The sequence below is a fragment of the Leguminivora glycinivorella genome, chromosome 18 (genome assembly GCF_023078275.1).
Source record: "Leguminivora glycinivorella isolate SPB_JAAS2020 chromosome 18, LegGlyc_1.1, whole genome shotgun sequence".
NCBI lineage: Eukaryota > Metazoa > Arthropoda > Insecta > Lepidoptera > Tortricidae > Leguminivora > Leguminivora glycinivorella.
The window spans coordinates 17,716,506-17,735,132 of record NC_062988.1 but is presented as its reverse complement, the minus strand read 5'-3'; the positions used below and the strand labels follow the sequence as shown (position 1 = coordinate 17,735,132).

The window sequence follows — 18,627 nt, the reverse complement described above, 5'->3', positions numbered from 1 at the left end:
ATCCAGCAGACACCTCAAAACCTTGTCCTTGCCGTTACGTCCACTAGCGAGTACCTTAGCAGTGGCGAGAATCTCCGTCAAGGGTGATTTATTCTGTCCCGATGCCGAATGCGTGCATACAGAGGCACTGTTGTCCTTAACTGATGAACTTGTGCTAGCTTCACTATCATCTTTAGATGAGGACTTGGACTCGTTTCTATTCAATGCGGGCTTTGAGTTATCGAAGTGCAACATGGTGTGATGTTTTCCCTTACATTTACGACAGGTTTTGTATGAGGAACATTTTGATGCAGTATGGTGCGTGTTTAGACAATTAGTGCACGCGTGATTTTCCTTAACGAAATTAAATTTTTCGTTAGGCGTGAGTTTCACGAAAGAGTTACAATTATAGAGTTGCGAGTGATCATTACTCTTGCACAAAGCACATGGGTTTTCGTCCTTATGCCCTTGCGTGCTAATATACGCCTGGGGCGTCCGAGGAAGTGGAGCTCGCACGCCGCTAGTGCTGGCAGCGGATACGCTTTCAAGCTTAGTTGGCGCTCGTTGCGATGTCCGATATAAAATCTTTACCTGCTCTCTAACGAAACAAATGAATTCATCATATGTAGGCATCTTAGAAGAATTCCGAATAGACATCTCGAAATTCTTGGTGGTGTCCGAGTCTAATAACTTAAGACCCAGGTGAATGAAAATAAAATCACTTAAGTTTTCGAGCTTGAGTTGTTTTATTGCTGAAATAGTAGCAGCAAACGAATCAATTGTTTTTTCTAAAGTAGATGCCGAAGGACCGTTGACGTTGACAGGCTTCATCGAAAACAGCTGGTTTAAATATGACGTAGCCAATGCGCGTTTGTCATCATATTTCGCGATTAATGCTTCCCATACTGTGTTATAGTTTTCTGCGGCAGGTATTACTCCAGCACAGATCGACTTAGCTTTATCTGTCAGATGACTAAATAAATAGTGAACACGCTCAGAATCCGTAAGGTTTTTATTCTCATGAATAACACGTTTAAATGTTTCATAGAAGAAAGGAAAATTTTGAATATCTCCATCGAAAGACGGAAGATCAATCCTTGGGATTTTAATGGAGTTGTCCTTACAGGAATGGCTCGAATCCCTGGATGTCGGGGTGCTCTGAGAAGGTGCATCAATTTTTCCAATTTGACATTTTATTACGCAGTAGATATCATCAAACGCGTTCATTGCGCTGTAGTTGACGATGTACTCTGGGTTCAACTCCAAGTTCAGAAGATTGACTTCATCCATCAAGTCTATAAATTCTTTCCTTAGTTGATCGACCAATCGAGCTTGCGCGATGAACTGAGAGAAAGCCTTCTTGTCACTGCTTAGCTTTGGAATCATGTCGAAAATGGTTTGCAAACGCATGAAACATTGAGCACGTTTTGCTTCCGCGAGCTTAAGTCTAGTTGCCATGGTTACCTAATTGTTACTATGACAGCACGAGAAAATATGAATAAATGCCTAAGATGCACCAATAATAACGAATAATATTCAACTTGTATAGTACCTTAATACAAGTCGAAGGAAATTAAATAAGTAGGAACGGTCCGCTTGTGTAATATCTTAACACAAGTGTAACTTTCGCGAAAATATAATTAATTACAGTGAAAGAAAAACTGAGGCTTTTAGGAATAATTTACCCGTAGTATTCAGTTTAGTTTAATGTATTAATAACTTAAATACACCGATATTATGTTACGAAGATCGCTATAAAACTTCCCGTGAAAATAATGACAAATGTCAAAAAACAAATTTTGAAAATTTATTTGAAATTTACGAATATAAGTAACGCGATGATGAGTCCCACGCGCTCCGCGTAAATTAAGCCACAGAAAATAACAATAACTTAGTATGACTGTGCCTTAAGTAACACGATGTATAAACGGGAACATTTTTATAAAACAATTTAAATAAAGGAAGTTAAAGGAAATAATTTAAATCAGTGAGCAACAAGGATTACTTATTGAGAAATAAATTTAGAAAATCCGATTCGGTGGGCCAAAAATATGGGGCTGCGGAATAACTTACCGAATATTTAGGTCACTGGTTTGCTCCTTGGCGAGTGTTCTCACTGACTTTGGGTTTAGTTGGTTGAATTTAGATATTAATTTTAGGATCCTTTTAATTATATATGATTAACACAATCTTCGCAACACATGAATTTCGAGTTTTTCTTTCGTGACACTGACGTTACTGTCACCTTTTTCTTTATTTCAACTCCTTGTTGACAACACCCGACGAGGAGGCCATAATAGGTTTTTAACAAGAAGTTTTGAATTGAGGCGCAAACAATTTCTATTGACGGCGATTTTAGGTATTGTTTAATTTTCATTGTCAGCTAAAAGAGTCAAGATATTAATGATTGTTTTTCTTCCACTGCCTCAAAAAATACTGATTAAATTTAGCTTTTCTCCGCCCTTTAAAGTTTCAATCGTCATAAAAGTCTCGACTAGTCGATGTAGATAAGAGTCTAGACTGTAAGCACTCCATTGAACCATCTAATGAGGGTAGTTCGTCTTTTACTTTAGTAGCTGTAGGTACTAGATGTGTAACAATATATTCGTCTGGGTTTTAAAGTTATGCTGAGACAACGTAGTGAAACAAAACTAATTAAAATTCACTGGTCCGGTGAATACTCGAGCTTGCGACAGTTGGGACCTTCCCAGTGTCACTAGCATAGCATATTTGTTATTAATAATTAATAACCACGAAATTAAAATTTTGAAAAAACCCCCGACCGCGACATAGTAGACCGATTTTCATGAAACATGGCTAAGAACACTCCCAACTAACTCAGCTTTCAGACAAAAAAAAACTAAATCTAAATCGGTGCATCCGTTCGGGAGCTACGATGCCACAGACAGACAGATAGACAAACAGACAGACAGACAGAGAGACAGACACGTCAAACTTATAATATATTATATTATACGTCAAACTTATATTATACGGGGGTTAAAAATAATAGCCACAAATTATTCTCTTTACCCATTACTTACTTGGGGGGTCAAGTTATGTCTCGATATTTTCATAAATTGAGACTCAAAAAAATTTATCAGTTTTGTAACGACAATTAAGAATAAAATTTGTCTAACAACCAACTTTTTTCATGTTCTAAATGTAGATTATTGCTTATAGTTTATGTGATTAACACAAAAGCAATATTTTTATTGAAATTTCATGCTTATTGTCGTCATAAAATGACATCGAGTTAAGTTTTGTTAACAACTTTCACTAATTTTGGGTTCCAATTTTTGAAAGTGTTTTTTAACATCTCTCACTAAGCTCAAGAGTTAATGTTCGTAGTAAAGAAAACATTTTATTCGATAGTGCCATAATCCATTTTTTTTGTATTCATTAGCCAGCGTTCCCACTTAAGCGTCGCGTGTCTCGGGGCGCGCAACGGACGTCCGCGCCACGCCACCTGAGTGTAATTCAAAAAACGTCTCCTAAGACGCGCCCCAGGTGGCGTGGCGGCGGCGTGGCGCCAAGCGGCGCGCCTTACGTCCTTCCTATACAAAATGTACTGAGGAGACGTTTTTTGAATTACACTCAGGTGGCGTGGCGCGGACGTCCGTTGCGCGCCCCGAGACACGCGACGCTCTGATGTGGCCGGTCCCTTACAGTATATTTTTTTCTGTTCCAGTCCCGGCGCGACCGATGCCCCGCTAGATGCTGTGTGGCGCCATCTGGACAGCCGCGCCCGTGTCGCTCCGACTGGCGGAGGCGTTGCCCGCCGCGCCCTCCTTCACTGCGCTCGCGATGCACGCGGCGCGACATGATGATGACTCCAGCTTCATAGGTAAGTTGCACGTCGATGTATGAACGTGGAGTAACTTTACAGGCGAAGCATGCACGCGGCGCGACATGATGATGACTCTAGTTTCATAGGTAAGTTGCACGTCGATGTATGAAAGTGGAGTAACTTTACAGGCGAAGCATGCACGCGGCGCGACATGATGACGACTCCAGCTTCATAGGTAAGTCGCACGTCGATGTATGAAAGTGGAGTAACTTTACACAGGCGAAGCATGCACGCGGCGCGACATGATGATGACTCTAGTTTCATAGGTAAGTTGCAAGTCGATGTATGAAAATGGAGTTACTTTACAGGCTTTTGGCCCTACGCGGACCTCGGTACTTTTACTTCTGAAAGAAAATGTTTGACGGATCATGGTTCCTAGTCTTATTGTGTATATGTAGTAACTTACCTAACTTGTCTTTATTATTCTAAACTACAATTTTATAGGTACTGTAGGTACATTATTTTACAATAAACAATGTCTCAAAATGTTTCCAAAGTTTAGGGCTGACGTTGATCCAAGATTGAACAAACGGACATTACCATAACGAACCCTCTTTCCCAAACTTCTAAACTTGACAAATTCGCAAGTTGCCAGGATATAGATTGCCTAAACCTAGATCTCGTATTAAAAAATTAAAATATATTTTTTTTTAACTTCTGATTAGCAGAAATGTCTGCAATCGATGCCGTTAGGCTTAGAATAAATTTAAAAGTGGAAAATGTCTGCCTTGGGTGAGACTTGAACTCACTACGGGTCCCATTGACCTTAGTAGTGGAAAATTTCGCTGGCTTGGTTGAAGTCTTGGTGGCTCAGTTGGCAGAGCGCTGGAGTATCTATCCAGAGGCCGTGAGTTCAAGTCTCACCCAAGGCAGACATTTTCCACTTTTAAATTTATTAAAAATATAATTCATCCTTTAAAAGTATATCTACGCCGATTACGACATATTTATTTTAACATGACATTAAATTAAATTAAAAATTAAATTTACTTTGTTGCTTCTTCTTCTTGGTTCTTAATAAAACTCATTCTAAATCTCAAAGAGCAAAGTTACACAATCTAAACAATTTCTTAAATGTACCGCGAAAGAACTGGCTTTAATATTTTTGTTGAGATTAACTTTGTTATAATTAAACTCGATATGTTTTATTTAATTATTCTGAAGAGCTACGAGTAAAGGCTACAAAAACAATTGTTGAATATCCGTATGAAAGTCCTAATTATCTAAGAACAAATTAAATTATTTAGAGGTCGAACCATACTGTTCTACCTCAGGGATGGTTAGAGGGCGCCACGAGCCTTTGGAAATGTCATATACTTGGAATTTTCGACCCTTGCCTTCGTGACCCGATGGCCGAGCGGTTTAGCTATCCGTCCGGTAATTGAAAATAGACGAGGAAAAATGATCGCACATTTGATCCGACACGACCACTTTTTTATTACTATTCTGGAGGGACGGATTGGACGTAAGAGAGGTCGAGGAAATCCCAGACGCAGCTACGTGGACCAAATAAAAGAAAAAGTAGGGGCCGTGTCGTATCAAAAAGTCAAAGAGCTGGCACAGGATAGAAACATCTGGAAAATACTCCACCGACAAGAGAATATCTCTTAAATTTATGATGATGATGAAACGGAGGACGCTGGTTCGATTCCAGCTGAGGACACTTGGAGGCCTTCGTCACTGTTTCTTTGTATATGACATTTATTTCATGTTTATAAAGTTCTATTAGACTTATATTGACCGGGATATAGACCGTGATTACCTTTTTGATTTTTGTCGAGCTCCCGATATTTCGACGCAGTTGCATGCATCATGATCACGGAAAAACGGTCACGGTCTATATCCCGGTCAATATAAGTCTAATGAAAATAACCGTGAATCATTCAAAACTCGTATTTATAAAGTTCTAATTATCGGTGCAAGAAACAAAGCCTTTGCTTTGTCTAGTATTGGAGATCTGTCTATAAGGGTCACTTATCAAAAGATCTCATGTCAACGCACCCGTTACTGAAATGCAAATATAAATTGCCATTGCACTGGTCCCACCAAAAGCGGGTACCTAAGCGATGAGCTATGGACGAACAAAAGATCGCTCCTGTGTAAATAATAACCTAACCACAAAATTAAAATTTTGAAAAAACCCCCGACCGCGACATAGTGGACCGATTTTCATGAAACATGCTAAGCATTCCCGACTAACTCAGCTTTCAGACAATAAAAACTAAATCTAAATCAGTTCATCCGTTCGGGAGCTACGATGCCACAGACAGACAGACACACAGACAGACAGACAGACAGACAAACAGACAGACAGAAAGACAGACATACACACAGACAGACACGTCAAACTTATAACACCTCGTCGTTTTTGCGTCGGGGGTTAAAAAAAGACGCGATGGTAGCGATGAGCGATGACATAAATCGCTGGATCTTTTTTTTTTTTTCACGAGATCGAATATCTTTCGTTCGTGCTCGCTTTTGGTGGGACTAGTGCCTAAAGTTCCAGTTTTTGTCTTGTACTTGAATTTACAATCTTAATTTTTTTTTTAGAGTAAAATTTAGAATGACACTAAAATTATGTACTTTTTACGACGAGTAGCAATTTCTTTGGGTATTTGGAATTGAGACATAAGTTTAGACATAGATTAAATACAAGAAGAAGATCATAACATCCCATACATTAAAATGCGACCGCCTAAGAATGCGCGTACACTAAGTACACCATACATAGATGGCGCCAAAAAAAAATGTCTTGTAGCTTTCGATTATACTTGTAGATGGCGTTAAGTGTCACCTTTGACATAGATTTAGGGCTCGAAAGTGACAATTAACGCCAATCTACAAATAATCGATGACAACAAGGCATTTTTTGTGGCGCCATCTATGTGTGGTGTAGTGTATACGCGTTCTTAGGCGGTCGCATTTTAATGTAGGGGATGGTATGATCTTCTTATGTTTAATCTATGGTTTAGATATTAAAGTTGTCTTTTAAATAACATGGTGTGTGTCTGCGTTTGAAAATTAGTACAATTTATTGTGTTTCGTGCAACAGCTGTAATGCATCCGTCTTAAAATCTGTCTGAGTTAAATTTGGTTAAGTTCAAAGAACGATAACTTCGTCATGATTACAAATTGTTTATGATTATACCACGACTCATAAAGTGTTTGTATTTTTTTAAAGTAACGAAGTGAACAGACATCTTCTGGGCGAGCTCACTCCATCGTATAGGCCACGTCTTTGCCTTTAACGAAACTGGGATGCACGGAAAAGTTTGTTAGGATGGTCCGGCTGTTGCATGACAACATGCAGTGCTGCGTAAGTGTCAAGGGCGAACAATCAGAGTTTTTCTCTGTAAGTTGTGGCGTGAAGCAGGGGTGTGTGCTTGCGCCCACTCTGTTTGCTTTGTACTTCGCAGTAGCAGTTCGGGAGGCACTACAAATTTCTTCTGATGGCATCCGTATTCGCTATCGCACCGATGGTGGTATATTTAACTTAGCCCGGCTTAAAGCGCGCACTAAAGTGTCTCACGCAGTCATAACGGAAATGATGTATGCAGACGACTTGTGTTTTGTGGCCGACTCCCCAGGTGCTCTACAAGACCTTATGTCGAGTCTTGATGAGTCTTGTCAAAGATTTGGCCTTAAAATAAATGTGAAAAAGACCGAAGTCCTAGCTCTTGACACGTTTGCCAATCCCCAAGTAGACATAAAACTCGGCCAGGACTCGCTTAAGCAAGTAGAGCAGTTCAAATACCTGGGTAGCACGATTACAGCTAAGTGCCACCTTGACAACGAAGTAAATTGCCGAATAGGTGCCGCTGCAGCAGCGTTCGGCAAACTTCGTTCAAAGGTGTTTCGGTCGCACGACATAAAACTCTCAACAAAAGTTGCTGTGTACATGGCTATTGTCCTGCCAAACCTTCTCTATGCCTCTGAGACGTGGTGCCTCTATCGTAAGCATATTCGGTCTTTGGATAGCTTCCATCTTAGGTGCCTCCGCGACATTATGGGTGTCCACTGGTCCGACCGTGTTAGGAACACGGAGATCCTTAGGCGTGCCGATGTCGCCGGAATAGAGGCCTACCTTATGAGACGACAGCTACGATGGTGCGGTCACGTCTCACGCATGTCCCAAGACCGAGTCGCCAAACGCATCTTCTACAGCGAACTGCAAAATGGTAAGCGGAAACAAGGCGGCCAATTTTTGCGGTTCAAAGATGTGTTGAAGCGACATATGAAGAGAGTTCATATAGAGCCAACGACTTGGGAGAGTCTGGCCAGTGATCGCCCACGGTGGAGGCATACCGTGCAGACACAGGTGCGTCAGTTTGAAGCTAGAAGGCACACAGAACTCGACGCTAAGCGCGACGAGCTAAAAGCCAGACCACCTGTGGCTATTACCTACAATTATGTCGGAGGGGTGCTGACCTGCCGCGAGTGTGGTCGCACATTCGTAGCAAAAATTGGCTTCGTCAGTCACCTGAGGGCACACCAGCGACGCTCTCATCTATAAAATGCAGTCGCCGTAGCCGAAAACGGCTAGGAGGAGATGATGGCCAAAAGTAAGCCCATTTATAAAATATAAAATTTTAAATTTATGAAAAAAACAAATGACTTTTTTTATTTTATTTAGTTTTACTTTATTCAAGGCAACCTTAATAAATAGCGATTCTTACTAGGATTCGAGGGTTTAAGGTATTCCTAAAACGAATGTATTTCACGTTTACGAATTTACTTGACAACATCTAGGTCGGTAATTCGGTATGTAATTTTTTGAGCAAATCTCACTATTAGTAGGCTATAGGAAAAATTCTTATGACATAATTTATTGGAAAAAAGAGCTGAATTGAGAGAAAGAGATGTCGCTCTACTAAGTCAACTGTCTTATTTTAGAACCAACCCCATTATCCAAATTAAGTTAATTGACGCTAACCCCAAAAACATATTAACCCCAAATCATTCTACCGTACGCGTAACCACTAAAATCGATAGGGTTATTCTCAACACCCGTTATGCTTAAGTTTTTATCAAAATACCTACTTAAACGAAGATGCGTTTATTTTATATTATAACAATGGTAGCAAAAATGTGTCAAAAGTATATTTCAGCTTTACTCAATATGTTTTAATGTTTATTCGGTTTGAATACAAGCTTATTACAAAAAAATCTGTTGTAATAAATTCAAAATGATACCTCATTATAACCTTGAATCATTTTTTACCCGTCGTTTAATTTGTAGGTATAACTTCTCATTTTTTTTTAATTTTCAGACAGGTTAGGTACCTAAAAAATCTTAACTATTTTCTGTGGGATACCTTTTACCTAAGTTTTAAAAACCGGCCAAGAGCGTGTCGGGCCACGCTCAGTGTAGGGTTCCGTAGTTTTCCGTATTTTTCTCAAAAACTACTGAACCTATCAAGTTCAAAACAATTTTCCTAGAAATGTTTTATAAAGTTCTACTTTTGTGATTTTTTTCATATTTTTTAAACATATCGTTCAAAAGTTAGAGGGGGGGGACGCACTTTTTTTTCCTTTAGGAGCGATTATTTCCGAAAACATTAATATTATCAAAAAACTATATTAGTAAACCCTTCTTCATTTTTAAATACCTATCCAACAATATATCACACGTTGGGGTTGGAATGAAAAAAAATATCTGCCCCCTCTTTACATGTAGGGGGGGGGTACCCTAATAAAACATTTTTTTCCATTTTTTATTTTTGCACTTTGTTGGCGTGATTGATATACATATTGGTACCAAATTTCAGCTTTCTAGTGCTTACGGTTACTGAGATTATCCGCGGACGGACGGACGGACGGACGGACGGACGGACGGACGGACGGACGGACGGACGGACGGACAGACAGACATGGCGAAACTATAAGGGTTCCTAGTTGACTACGGAACCCTAAAAAGTGGTTCTTAAAAACGTGTTGAATGAACATCGGAAAAAATGCTTTTGAGGTTGCGATATGACATTCCCTAGATCATCGCGATTTCTATTATTTCTGTATGTACAGTCAGCTGCAGACAAAAGTAGATACAAAGTAGGCTTGTGCCGTTTCGTTCGTTGATCGGAGCGCTCCGATCTCGTTCAATCGCTCCCACGAACTAGTTCGCTCTTTTAGGTCTTTTGCTCATTTAGTTCAGCCAGACCAGCGACCACTGCGGTCGGAAAGATCAGAACGAATGGGACCGAATATTACTCCGAATAGTGTCAAAATTATACGAATAGTCTACAGATAGTAACATTCCGGGCCGAAAGGTTGTAAGTAAACTAAGTTCAATATGAAAACTTGACGTTTTTTGTTGCTCTGCTAAGTAGCTCTCGCTCTCGGTCGGCGCTGTAACACACTCGTTCTCGATCGAAACCGCTCGCGCTCGCCGATCCTATACTGAACTAAATGAGCAAAGACCGATTCTCAGAGCACGGAAAGATTCAGTTCATTTCGGTCATTGATGGGATTTTATTCCTAACAGTTCATAGTTCGTGAACGACACAAGCCTAATACAAAGTAGAAGGGTGTCTACTTTTCTCTGCCGCTGACTGTACATTATGGTTTCATAACGGAATTCTACCTGCTTTACACAGTTGTTTTTACCAGTAAATAGTTGTTTCGAGAATCGCCCACCAACCCTGCCCAAAGCCAGCTAGGTCACGCGAGCGCCCTATCACCAGACATCGCGGCGCCACATATAGAACCTACTCACTTACGGGCGCCTGGTACCTTTGCTCTCATTATTATTCGAAAATTCCTCAATTTGACATCACTTTTATAATCTCTTCTACTATACAGGGTGGAAAATCGAATGCCACATGGATGGCAACTACCTTAAATATTGTAAATAGCACATTTTGTGTAAGGGAGACTATCCTTTGTTTTTAAAAACAATAAATTCTGCATTTAAGGATTTATGAAAAATCGCTTGCCTCAGTCGGGACTCGAACCGGTCAAATGTGACAAAAAATAACGTGCCAAATAATGTGCCAAATTTGCATGGCCTTCCGTTATTCTGATTGTATTTGTTATTTAGAGAAAAATGAACCTTATCAGTAACTCTTTCAATCTGCATCATAAAATACGGCACGTTATTTTTTGTCACATTTGACCGGTTCGAGTCCCGACTGAGGCAACGATTTTTCATAAATCCTTAAATGCAGAATTTATTGTTTTTAAAAACAAAGAAAGTCTCCCTTACACAAAATGTGCTATTTTCAATATTTAAGGTAGTTGCCATTGATGTGGCATTCGATTTTTCCACACTGTATATGTAGTTATGAACTTATATGACACCTTTACCCTCTCCCTCTAGGTATGATACCCATTATTCTTCTTTTATCTCATAGGAATTTCTGTATAAAATTTGAGATTCATAATTTGGTTCCCAATTTTTTTTACGCCATCGACATCGCGGAGCTACATACAGACTTATGGGCGCCTGGTACCTTTGCTCTCATTATTATTACAATATTCTTGAATTTTACGTCACTTTTATACTCTCTTCTTCCGGATATGATCTACCCTCTTCCTATAGGTATGATAACTTCCTTAAAACTTAATTGGGATTAGTGTCAAAATGTTAGACTTTCATAATTAGGCCCTAAGTATTTTTGACAGCCCTGTCAGCAAACATCGCGGCGCCTATACAAAACTGCTTACTCACTTTCTGGTATATTTTCTCTTATTATTTTTTGAGTACAATCGACGGACTACGTGAGTCACACATTTCTTAGAAATAAACACAATTAGAATATTTACTCTTATTTGTATTTACAAAGAGTGAGACTTGAACTCGCGGCTTCAGGATACCCCAGCGGACCAACTGACTCACCGAGGCCTTATCCATAGCTAGCGAGTGTTTATCAATACTCTAATGTGGGTTTATGGGTTTAATTAGAACCCCGAGTTACCAAGATCACCTTCTGTCTCCATCAAGTCTTCGATGGCATAATATATGTATTATACCGATTTTGACGATGCATGTTGCGGATTTTCCATTCAATCAATCAATCATTTATTGATAACAGGAGTTACACGTCATTTTAACATTTTCTGCTTACTTAATTTAACATAGGTACATAGTAAACAAGACCAACATAAATAATAATAAGGAAATCAATAAAGGAGAATAGTAACTACAATAATCATCAATTATTCACTTAATAATAACATTAGATAGGTACATTATAGGGAGATACTGTCATTGTTTTACTTTTTAACGAAGCTTGTAGCTAATAGCAGAGGTTGTATTCAGCTGACGAAGCCTGCGTTGTGGCTTTAACAATATGGTCTCTGAACAAATAAATTATTTACAAAAACTAGTATGAGACGTTTTAGCTAAATCAAAGTAAACCTACGAAATAATCAAACAAACATTGTAAACAACTTGTGTGTGTGTGTCTACAGCTTTCTAGGTGAACATACTCATAGTGTTGTGTTCCTGCCGGTGAGTAAGGCTGCCAAAGCTCAACGAGGGTGCGGTGTGCTGGTGACGGAAGGACCTACGCAACTAATTTTTTCAGTCTATTGTCCTTTGAGTCGTCCAACCCAAAACCTCCTTAGATCTTGTAAAAAAGGAGTGTACAAGTTTCTAATGGGTTGGCAACGCGCACGTGACTCTCCTTGAGTTGCAGGCGTCCATATGTGACGGTGACCGCTTTCCATCAGGCGGACCGTATGCTTGTTTGACGCCGACGTAGTATAAAAAAAAAACGTAAGACACACATTCATATCTCTAATCTCAATAGTTAATAGTTACATCACGCATTCCGCAACAGCGCCCTGGGCCTTATTAAATTTCTTCACCGGCACGATACCATCTGCCCTTCGTCCGAGAGATACGCTAACCTTGATCGGCCCGATACGTTTATCTACCTGTCGTGTGCTTGATTGTTCTATTTTTTTTTTTTCTATTAAAGAGAAAGGAACTAGAGACATTACCACAATCCGAGAGGTGCATACTGCAGCATAGTTACAAATTAGGGTAAACCTTTTAAACAAACATATAATATATTTCAACAAGTTTCGTAAATTGCAATAATTTTGTTATGGAACAGTTTATTTATTAATTTAATTTATTACGGTTAAATACATATTTTTATTGGATCTTTCGAGATCGGCCTCTTGAAAAAAGGTTTTCATTATTACCTAATAAGTAACATCTATTTTTTAATCTAAAATCCTTCGAAACTGGGTAATTACTACTCATATCATAATATTTGTATGAGTATAAAGCTGTAAAAATAGCAATCTCAGTCAGTATAGTTTGGAAAAACACAAGTTGGTTACTTCATTATACTCCATTGTATCAAAGTGTATTGTAACTGACACATTCGTGAATCGTATAATTTCTAAGATGGCCAAGAGTGTTTTTGTGCTTCATAGCTATAGTAAGTAGGTACTCTCACAAACAAAAATAAACAAACCCTGGGATAGGTCACGACTCCACTGCAGTGCAGCGAATCAGATATGGTTGCGTAAGATCACGATTTCGGCCAACTTTACTTGAAGAATTTCTACGATTAGATCTAATATACCGTGACACCACCCAAGTTTAAGGAAAAAGTTAAGTTCTGCAGTCCAAAGTTTAATTAAACGTACTTGTTTATTTACAATCTTTTAATTCATAAAGGGTCACTTGTACAATATCAAACCAAAATAAATTCATCAAATTAAAAAAAAAAAGTAGTTTGCGTATTTTCCAACCGTATAACTATTACAATATCTATAAGTAAAGCAGAATTAGAAAAAAAAACCGACCAAGTGCGAGTCGGACTCGCCCACCGAGGGTTCCGTACTAACTTCCAATAGTTGAATCATCAAATGTTATTCATATATTCATACAGACTTGACTAAATCCCTCTAGATTCAATTTCCCACATAACAAGTAATATTTAATACCCATACAATTTTATTATTAGACAACGTCCAAAGAAAATGAAGTCTATGGTGCATGATTGAATCGGCGTAGGTATAGGTAGGTACCTATACATATTACCTATTTAAAAATATTGTTTACTGATAACTATCCAATCATACGTATGATGAAATTAATAATCACAACCTAATGAGTTTATTTAATTACCAGCATTATTGTTTACAATTCAGTTTTCATGTAACTGAATCACGTAGCCTGAAATTCAGTTTCAGCATGACTCACTTCCTGGGTTTTCCAACTTTCAACGCCAAAAACTAAACATCTTAAGTAACTTAACATAAATAAGCCAAAGATAGCTCTATATTATTTCCAATAAGGTAGAACTCACTTGCATTTTCCTTGCATAGGTATATGCGATTTCTTGACTGGATATCAGTGTACTAACCAACGTCACAATTGCTTGTGTTTCGTAAGTGTATCGTACACAGAACTAGATTTAGATAGAAGAAACAAGTTCATCTATTTGTATAGGGGCCGAGCGTGTCAAATTTTGTACTGAATTTATTACATGCCTGTGATTTTAAAAACGTCTCAGGCTCTTGAGTGTGCACAATGTTTGTGTTGTTGCAATTATCACATAACTAGGCATTTTTTATGTTTTTGTTGACTTCAACATAAAAATTGACGCCCGGAAGCTGCAAGCTGCGAATAAAGACGGACAACTTAGTGGATTTTACTGAGTTCATTTAAAGACCGAGTGGAATTCACAACATCTTGAGGGTGAACCACTTTTCAGATTTGTCAAAATGCATCCACGTGTGTTCTGACGTGCGCCGAGTTTGGAGCCAATTAAACGAATAAGAACAGGTGTTGAAAACTGTTTACCACTGGAATAAATGGGGATGGTGTGACTTCAGTGTTTAGAAAGCAGACGGTTGAACGTCGGAGAAATGTGTCACCAAATTCGAAGGACGAATTGAAAATCTCATGAACCTCAGCGAAACGGCAATTGAGTATTTGAAGAGCACATACATCAATCTCTAGTTTAATATTTAATATTTACGGAAATATTTATGTAATTGAAATCCAGTAAGCCGTAAAAATGCCATACGATAAATAAATAAATAACACGCTAAGTAGATAAGTCTGGCGTTTTCACATTATCCGATCCGATATCGGATGTCGGACCGATATTCCATATACTACAGGCGCCATCTTGGATTTTTTCTATTGAAATCCTTCCGACATCCGATATCGGATCCATTATTTATTTCTTTTATTTAATTTATGTAGAACGTTTGCTTGATCTGTATCGTGTTAGTTAGCGATTCCTATGGCTCCGCGCGGCAATCATGTGCTGCCTACTGTATCGTGTTAGTTAGCGATTCCTATCGCTCTTCTGTGGCGGCGTGACAGAGCCAGACTGCATTTGGATCGTCATGTAGCGTCAACGGTTGTCATTTTGGCTAGACCGGCTGTTGCAACTTTGTTTGTAAAACAGCTAAAGCGCCGTTGTAAATACAAACTCAAAACAACTCTGTGACCTTTGTTTTGGAGTCTTTTTTCTAAACTTTAGTGTACAAAGTTGATAATAAACTGCAGTGAAAATTCATTACAGGGTCGAGGAGTCGACCTTAAGGGTGTATGTCGTCTTTTTCATGGTTTTAATTAAGATTGACCTTGAGATGTGTCGTTTCATAGTTTTTACTGGCATTTGGGGATATATTCTGAAGAACAAGGTCGTCGTGAACAGTGAGTGTTTTATATTTCACCACTTTTTAGTAGGGTGCATTGGAGTAATATCGAAGCTCACATAAAAATCACCATTATTTCCATCATTTCAAGATTACCCTCTCGAAATTACCCGAGCATTTCTGTACTTCGAAATTACCCCAATGCACCGTACCCTACTTCATCCTCCTTGCGTTATCCCGGCATTTGTCACGGCTCATGGGAACGTGGGGTCTGCTTTGACAACTAATCCCAAGATTTGGCGTAGGCACTAGTTTTTACGAAAGCGACTGCTATCTGACCTTCCACCCGAAGGGTAACTAGGCCTTATTGGAATTAGTCCTACTTATGTATACAAAAATATGTAATAAATAGTCAGGTAGGTAATTGATCCGAAATGAACATTTACTAACTCACGATTTTATTAAAATACATTATAAACTAAATATTTATGTATATACATGAATTTGGCGACCAGTCTGGCCAGTGCCGTAGCCGAATGGCATTTCTGCGACACGAAACGAAAACGAAACGCCGCGAAAGGTAGTCTGGCTCTGTCGCGCCAATACTCAAGAGCGATAGAGATAGATATCTACGAGCGTTTCGTTTCGTAAGCGTTTGTGCCATTCGGCTACGTACCCTGGGTTGTGACACTTGTGACCCTGTCTCCTCATCCATTGATCCTGGGTTCGAATCCTGGTAAGGGCATTTATTTGTGTGATGAACAATGATGTTGGTTCCTGAGTCACGGATGTTTTCTATATGTTGTCGTCTAGCACTCATAGTGCAAGCTTTGCTTAGTTTGGGGCTTTGGTAGTGTCCTCGATATTTATTTATTTATTAATGTAAATGTAATCTTGTCACAATTTGGATTTCTTTTAACCCCTTTTTGCCAAGAGTGGCACCGAAACTTAGTAGTTCGTGTGCTCTGCCTATCCCTTTATGGGACACAGGCGTGATTATTATTAAATTTGAAATGTTTGTATTTTTCTTACTATTCTAATTTAAATATTATAATTAGTAACGTAGTTAAATGTATGATATGCATGTTAATTGTAAAGCTATATAGATTAATTGATACTATATGGTATGTTCCTAGATTAGTTAAATCATATTTGCACGCCTTTTATAGGCAAAATAGTCGAACGAAATTGTACCTTTTGACCATCTTACTGTACACTATTTTATGCAAATAAATTACTTACTTACCTACTTACTTACTAGAGTCTGGCTAATGAAAGTTGAGCTCGAAAAAACGTGAAAAAATTGGAGCTGGCAACACATTGATAACATGGTTTCTTTTTTATTAATTCTAATTAATTTACAGCACTTACTTTACTAATTTTTATGGTGTTATTCATTATTATTTATAGATTTCGCTGTTAACTTTTACCGAAATTCGTTAAAGTGACAGTCACACTGACAGATGCCAATCGATGATGACATCCAGAGTTGCTGTTTTAAAAAAATACTGGGTTCAACTTTCATTAGCCAGACTCTATATGTATGTATGTATGTAATCTTCAGCTTTTATCAAAATTGACTGCTTCAACTCATCAGACGAAACATAGCTTGTCAATAATATTTAATGGTTCGGTCTTATTACGTCCTGAATAAATAACGAACCAAATTAACGCGAACGTATTGATTTCTCATCAGTCAAAGACTTGACATTACAGTGTGCGTAATGGACAAACGCTCACGATAATATCTCTTTCGTAGCTATCTATCTCTATCGCTCTTGCGTATTGGCGCGATAGAGCCAGACTATATTTCTGCGGCGTTTCGGTGGCGTTTCGCATCGTAGACATGCCATTCGGCTACGAGGCCTAGCTGGGTTCGTTTCGTAGCCGAATGGCACAAACGCTTACGAAACAACGCTCGTATATATCTATCTTTATCGCTCTTGCGTATTGGCGCGACAGAGCCAGACTACCTTTCGCGACGTTTCGTTTTCTTTTCGCTTCGCAGAAATATATGCCATTCGGCTATTACGGGGCCTGGCACGCGTGGTGGCTCAAGATAGAAAGGTGTGGAAGGATCTTGTGGAGGCCCTATGCACCTATGGGGTACCCTAGTATATGGGTACCCTAGAATACCCTACAATCAACAACAACAACAAAGTTTAAAAATGTAAAATGCACTAGGTATCGGATGTTCATGAGTTTCATGATTTTTTTCAGGCGACAGAAGGACCTTTTGGAAAACAAAATTTCATTCTCTCGGCTTTCAGGCTCTCCATTTACCTATTAATAGTTATTTGTTTTACAAGGGGGCAAAGTTGTTGTTTAACCGCACGTGAGAAAATTGATACCCGAGCAAGCGAAATATTCCAATATTCAAAAAGTGGAATCTTGAGCGTTGCGAGGGTTTCAAGGCACGAAGGTTAAACAAACTTTGCCGGCGAGTGAAACACAAGGTTGAAGAATCGCTAGGTTTTTGGTCCTAATAGGAGAAAAAAATGTACCTTTGATGGTCATGAATTTCAGTCTTCAGACTGTATTTAACCCATTGCTGTAACGGAGAACAAAATTTTAAGGCATTATGCTTCGAAAAGGCTCATCAGTGGAGTCTTGGAACTTAAAATATGCCCTGAAACTATATAGCATGTAACAAAAGTCAATAGGGTGCTTTGAGATAATTTCGACATACAGAAATGCTCGGGTAATTTCGAAAGGGGAATCTTGATATGATGGAAATAATGGTGATTTTTATGTGACGTTCAAAATTAGACGACGTTCGAAATTACCCCAATGCATCCTACTTCAACAGCCGACAAGACCAATACCCTGATTGCTATTTAAGCGGAAAAAATCGAAACTCATTTTTTTCGAACTACGAAATGTTTTCACTTGTATCACACTTAAGATTACCACATTAGTAACCCTATCAGCTGTTAAAGTATCACTCGGGACCTTTGCTACATCCTGTAGGTACCTACTGCAAATTCAATCTTATGGAAATTCAACATTTTAGGGTTCACCATACCGCAAAATCAACTTTCTGCAAATTCAACATTTTAGGATTCAACAAGCTGCAAATTCAACTTTATGCAATTTGGACATAAAAAGAACTCAACATAATGCAAATTCAACATTTTAACATTCAAATTTTTCACCACACCAACACGAACAAAATACTGACTAAAAAACATCAAACTATAAATTAAATCTATCAATTTATTCAA

The 18,627-nt window shown here is 38.7% G+C and overlaps 1 protein-coding gene across 2 annotated transcripts in view; it reads left to right on the top strand.

The window, feature by feature from the left end:
- Positions 1–18,627, top strand: part of LOC125235825 (protein Fe65 homolog) — a 123,390-nt gene that overhangs the window by 27,270 nt on the left and 77,493 nt on the right. For both annotated transcript variants that reach the window (XM_048142415.1, XM_048142416.1), the window contains exon 2: positions 3,671–3,826. In XM_048142415.1, coding sequence (XP_047998372.1) covers positions 3,697–3,826 — 130 coding nt within the window. In that variant the 5' untranslated portion in view covers positions 3,671–3,696. The remainder of the gene's footprint in view (positions 1–3,670; positions 3,827–18,627) is intronic.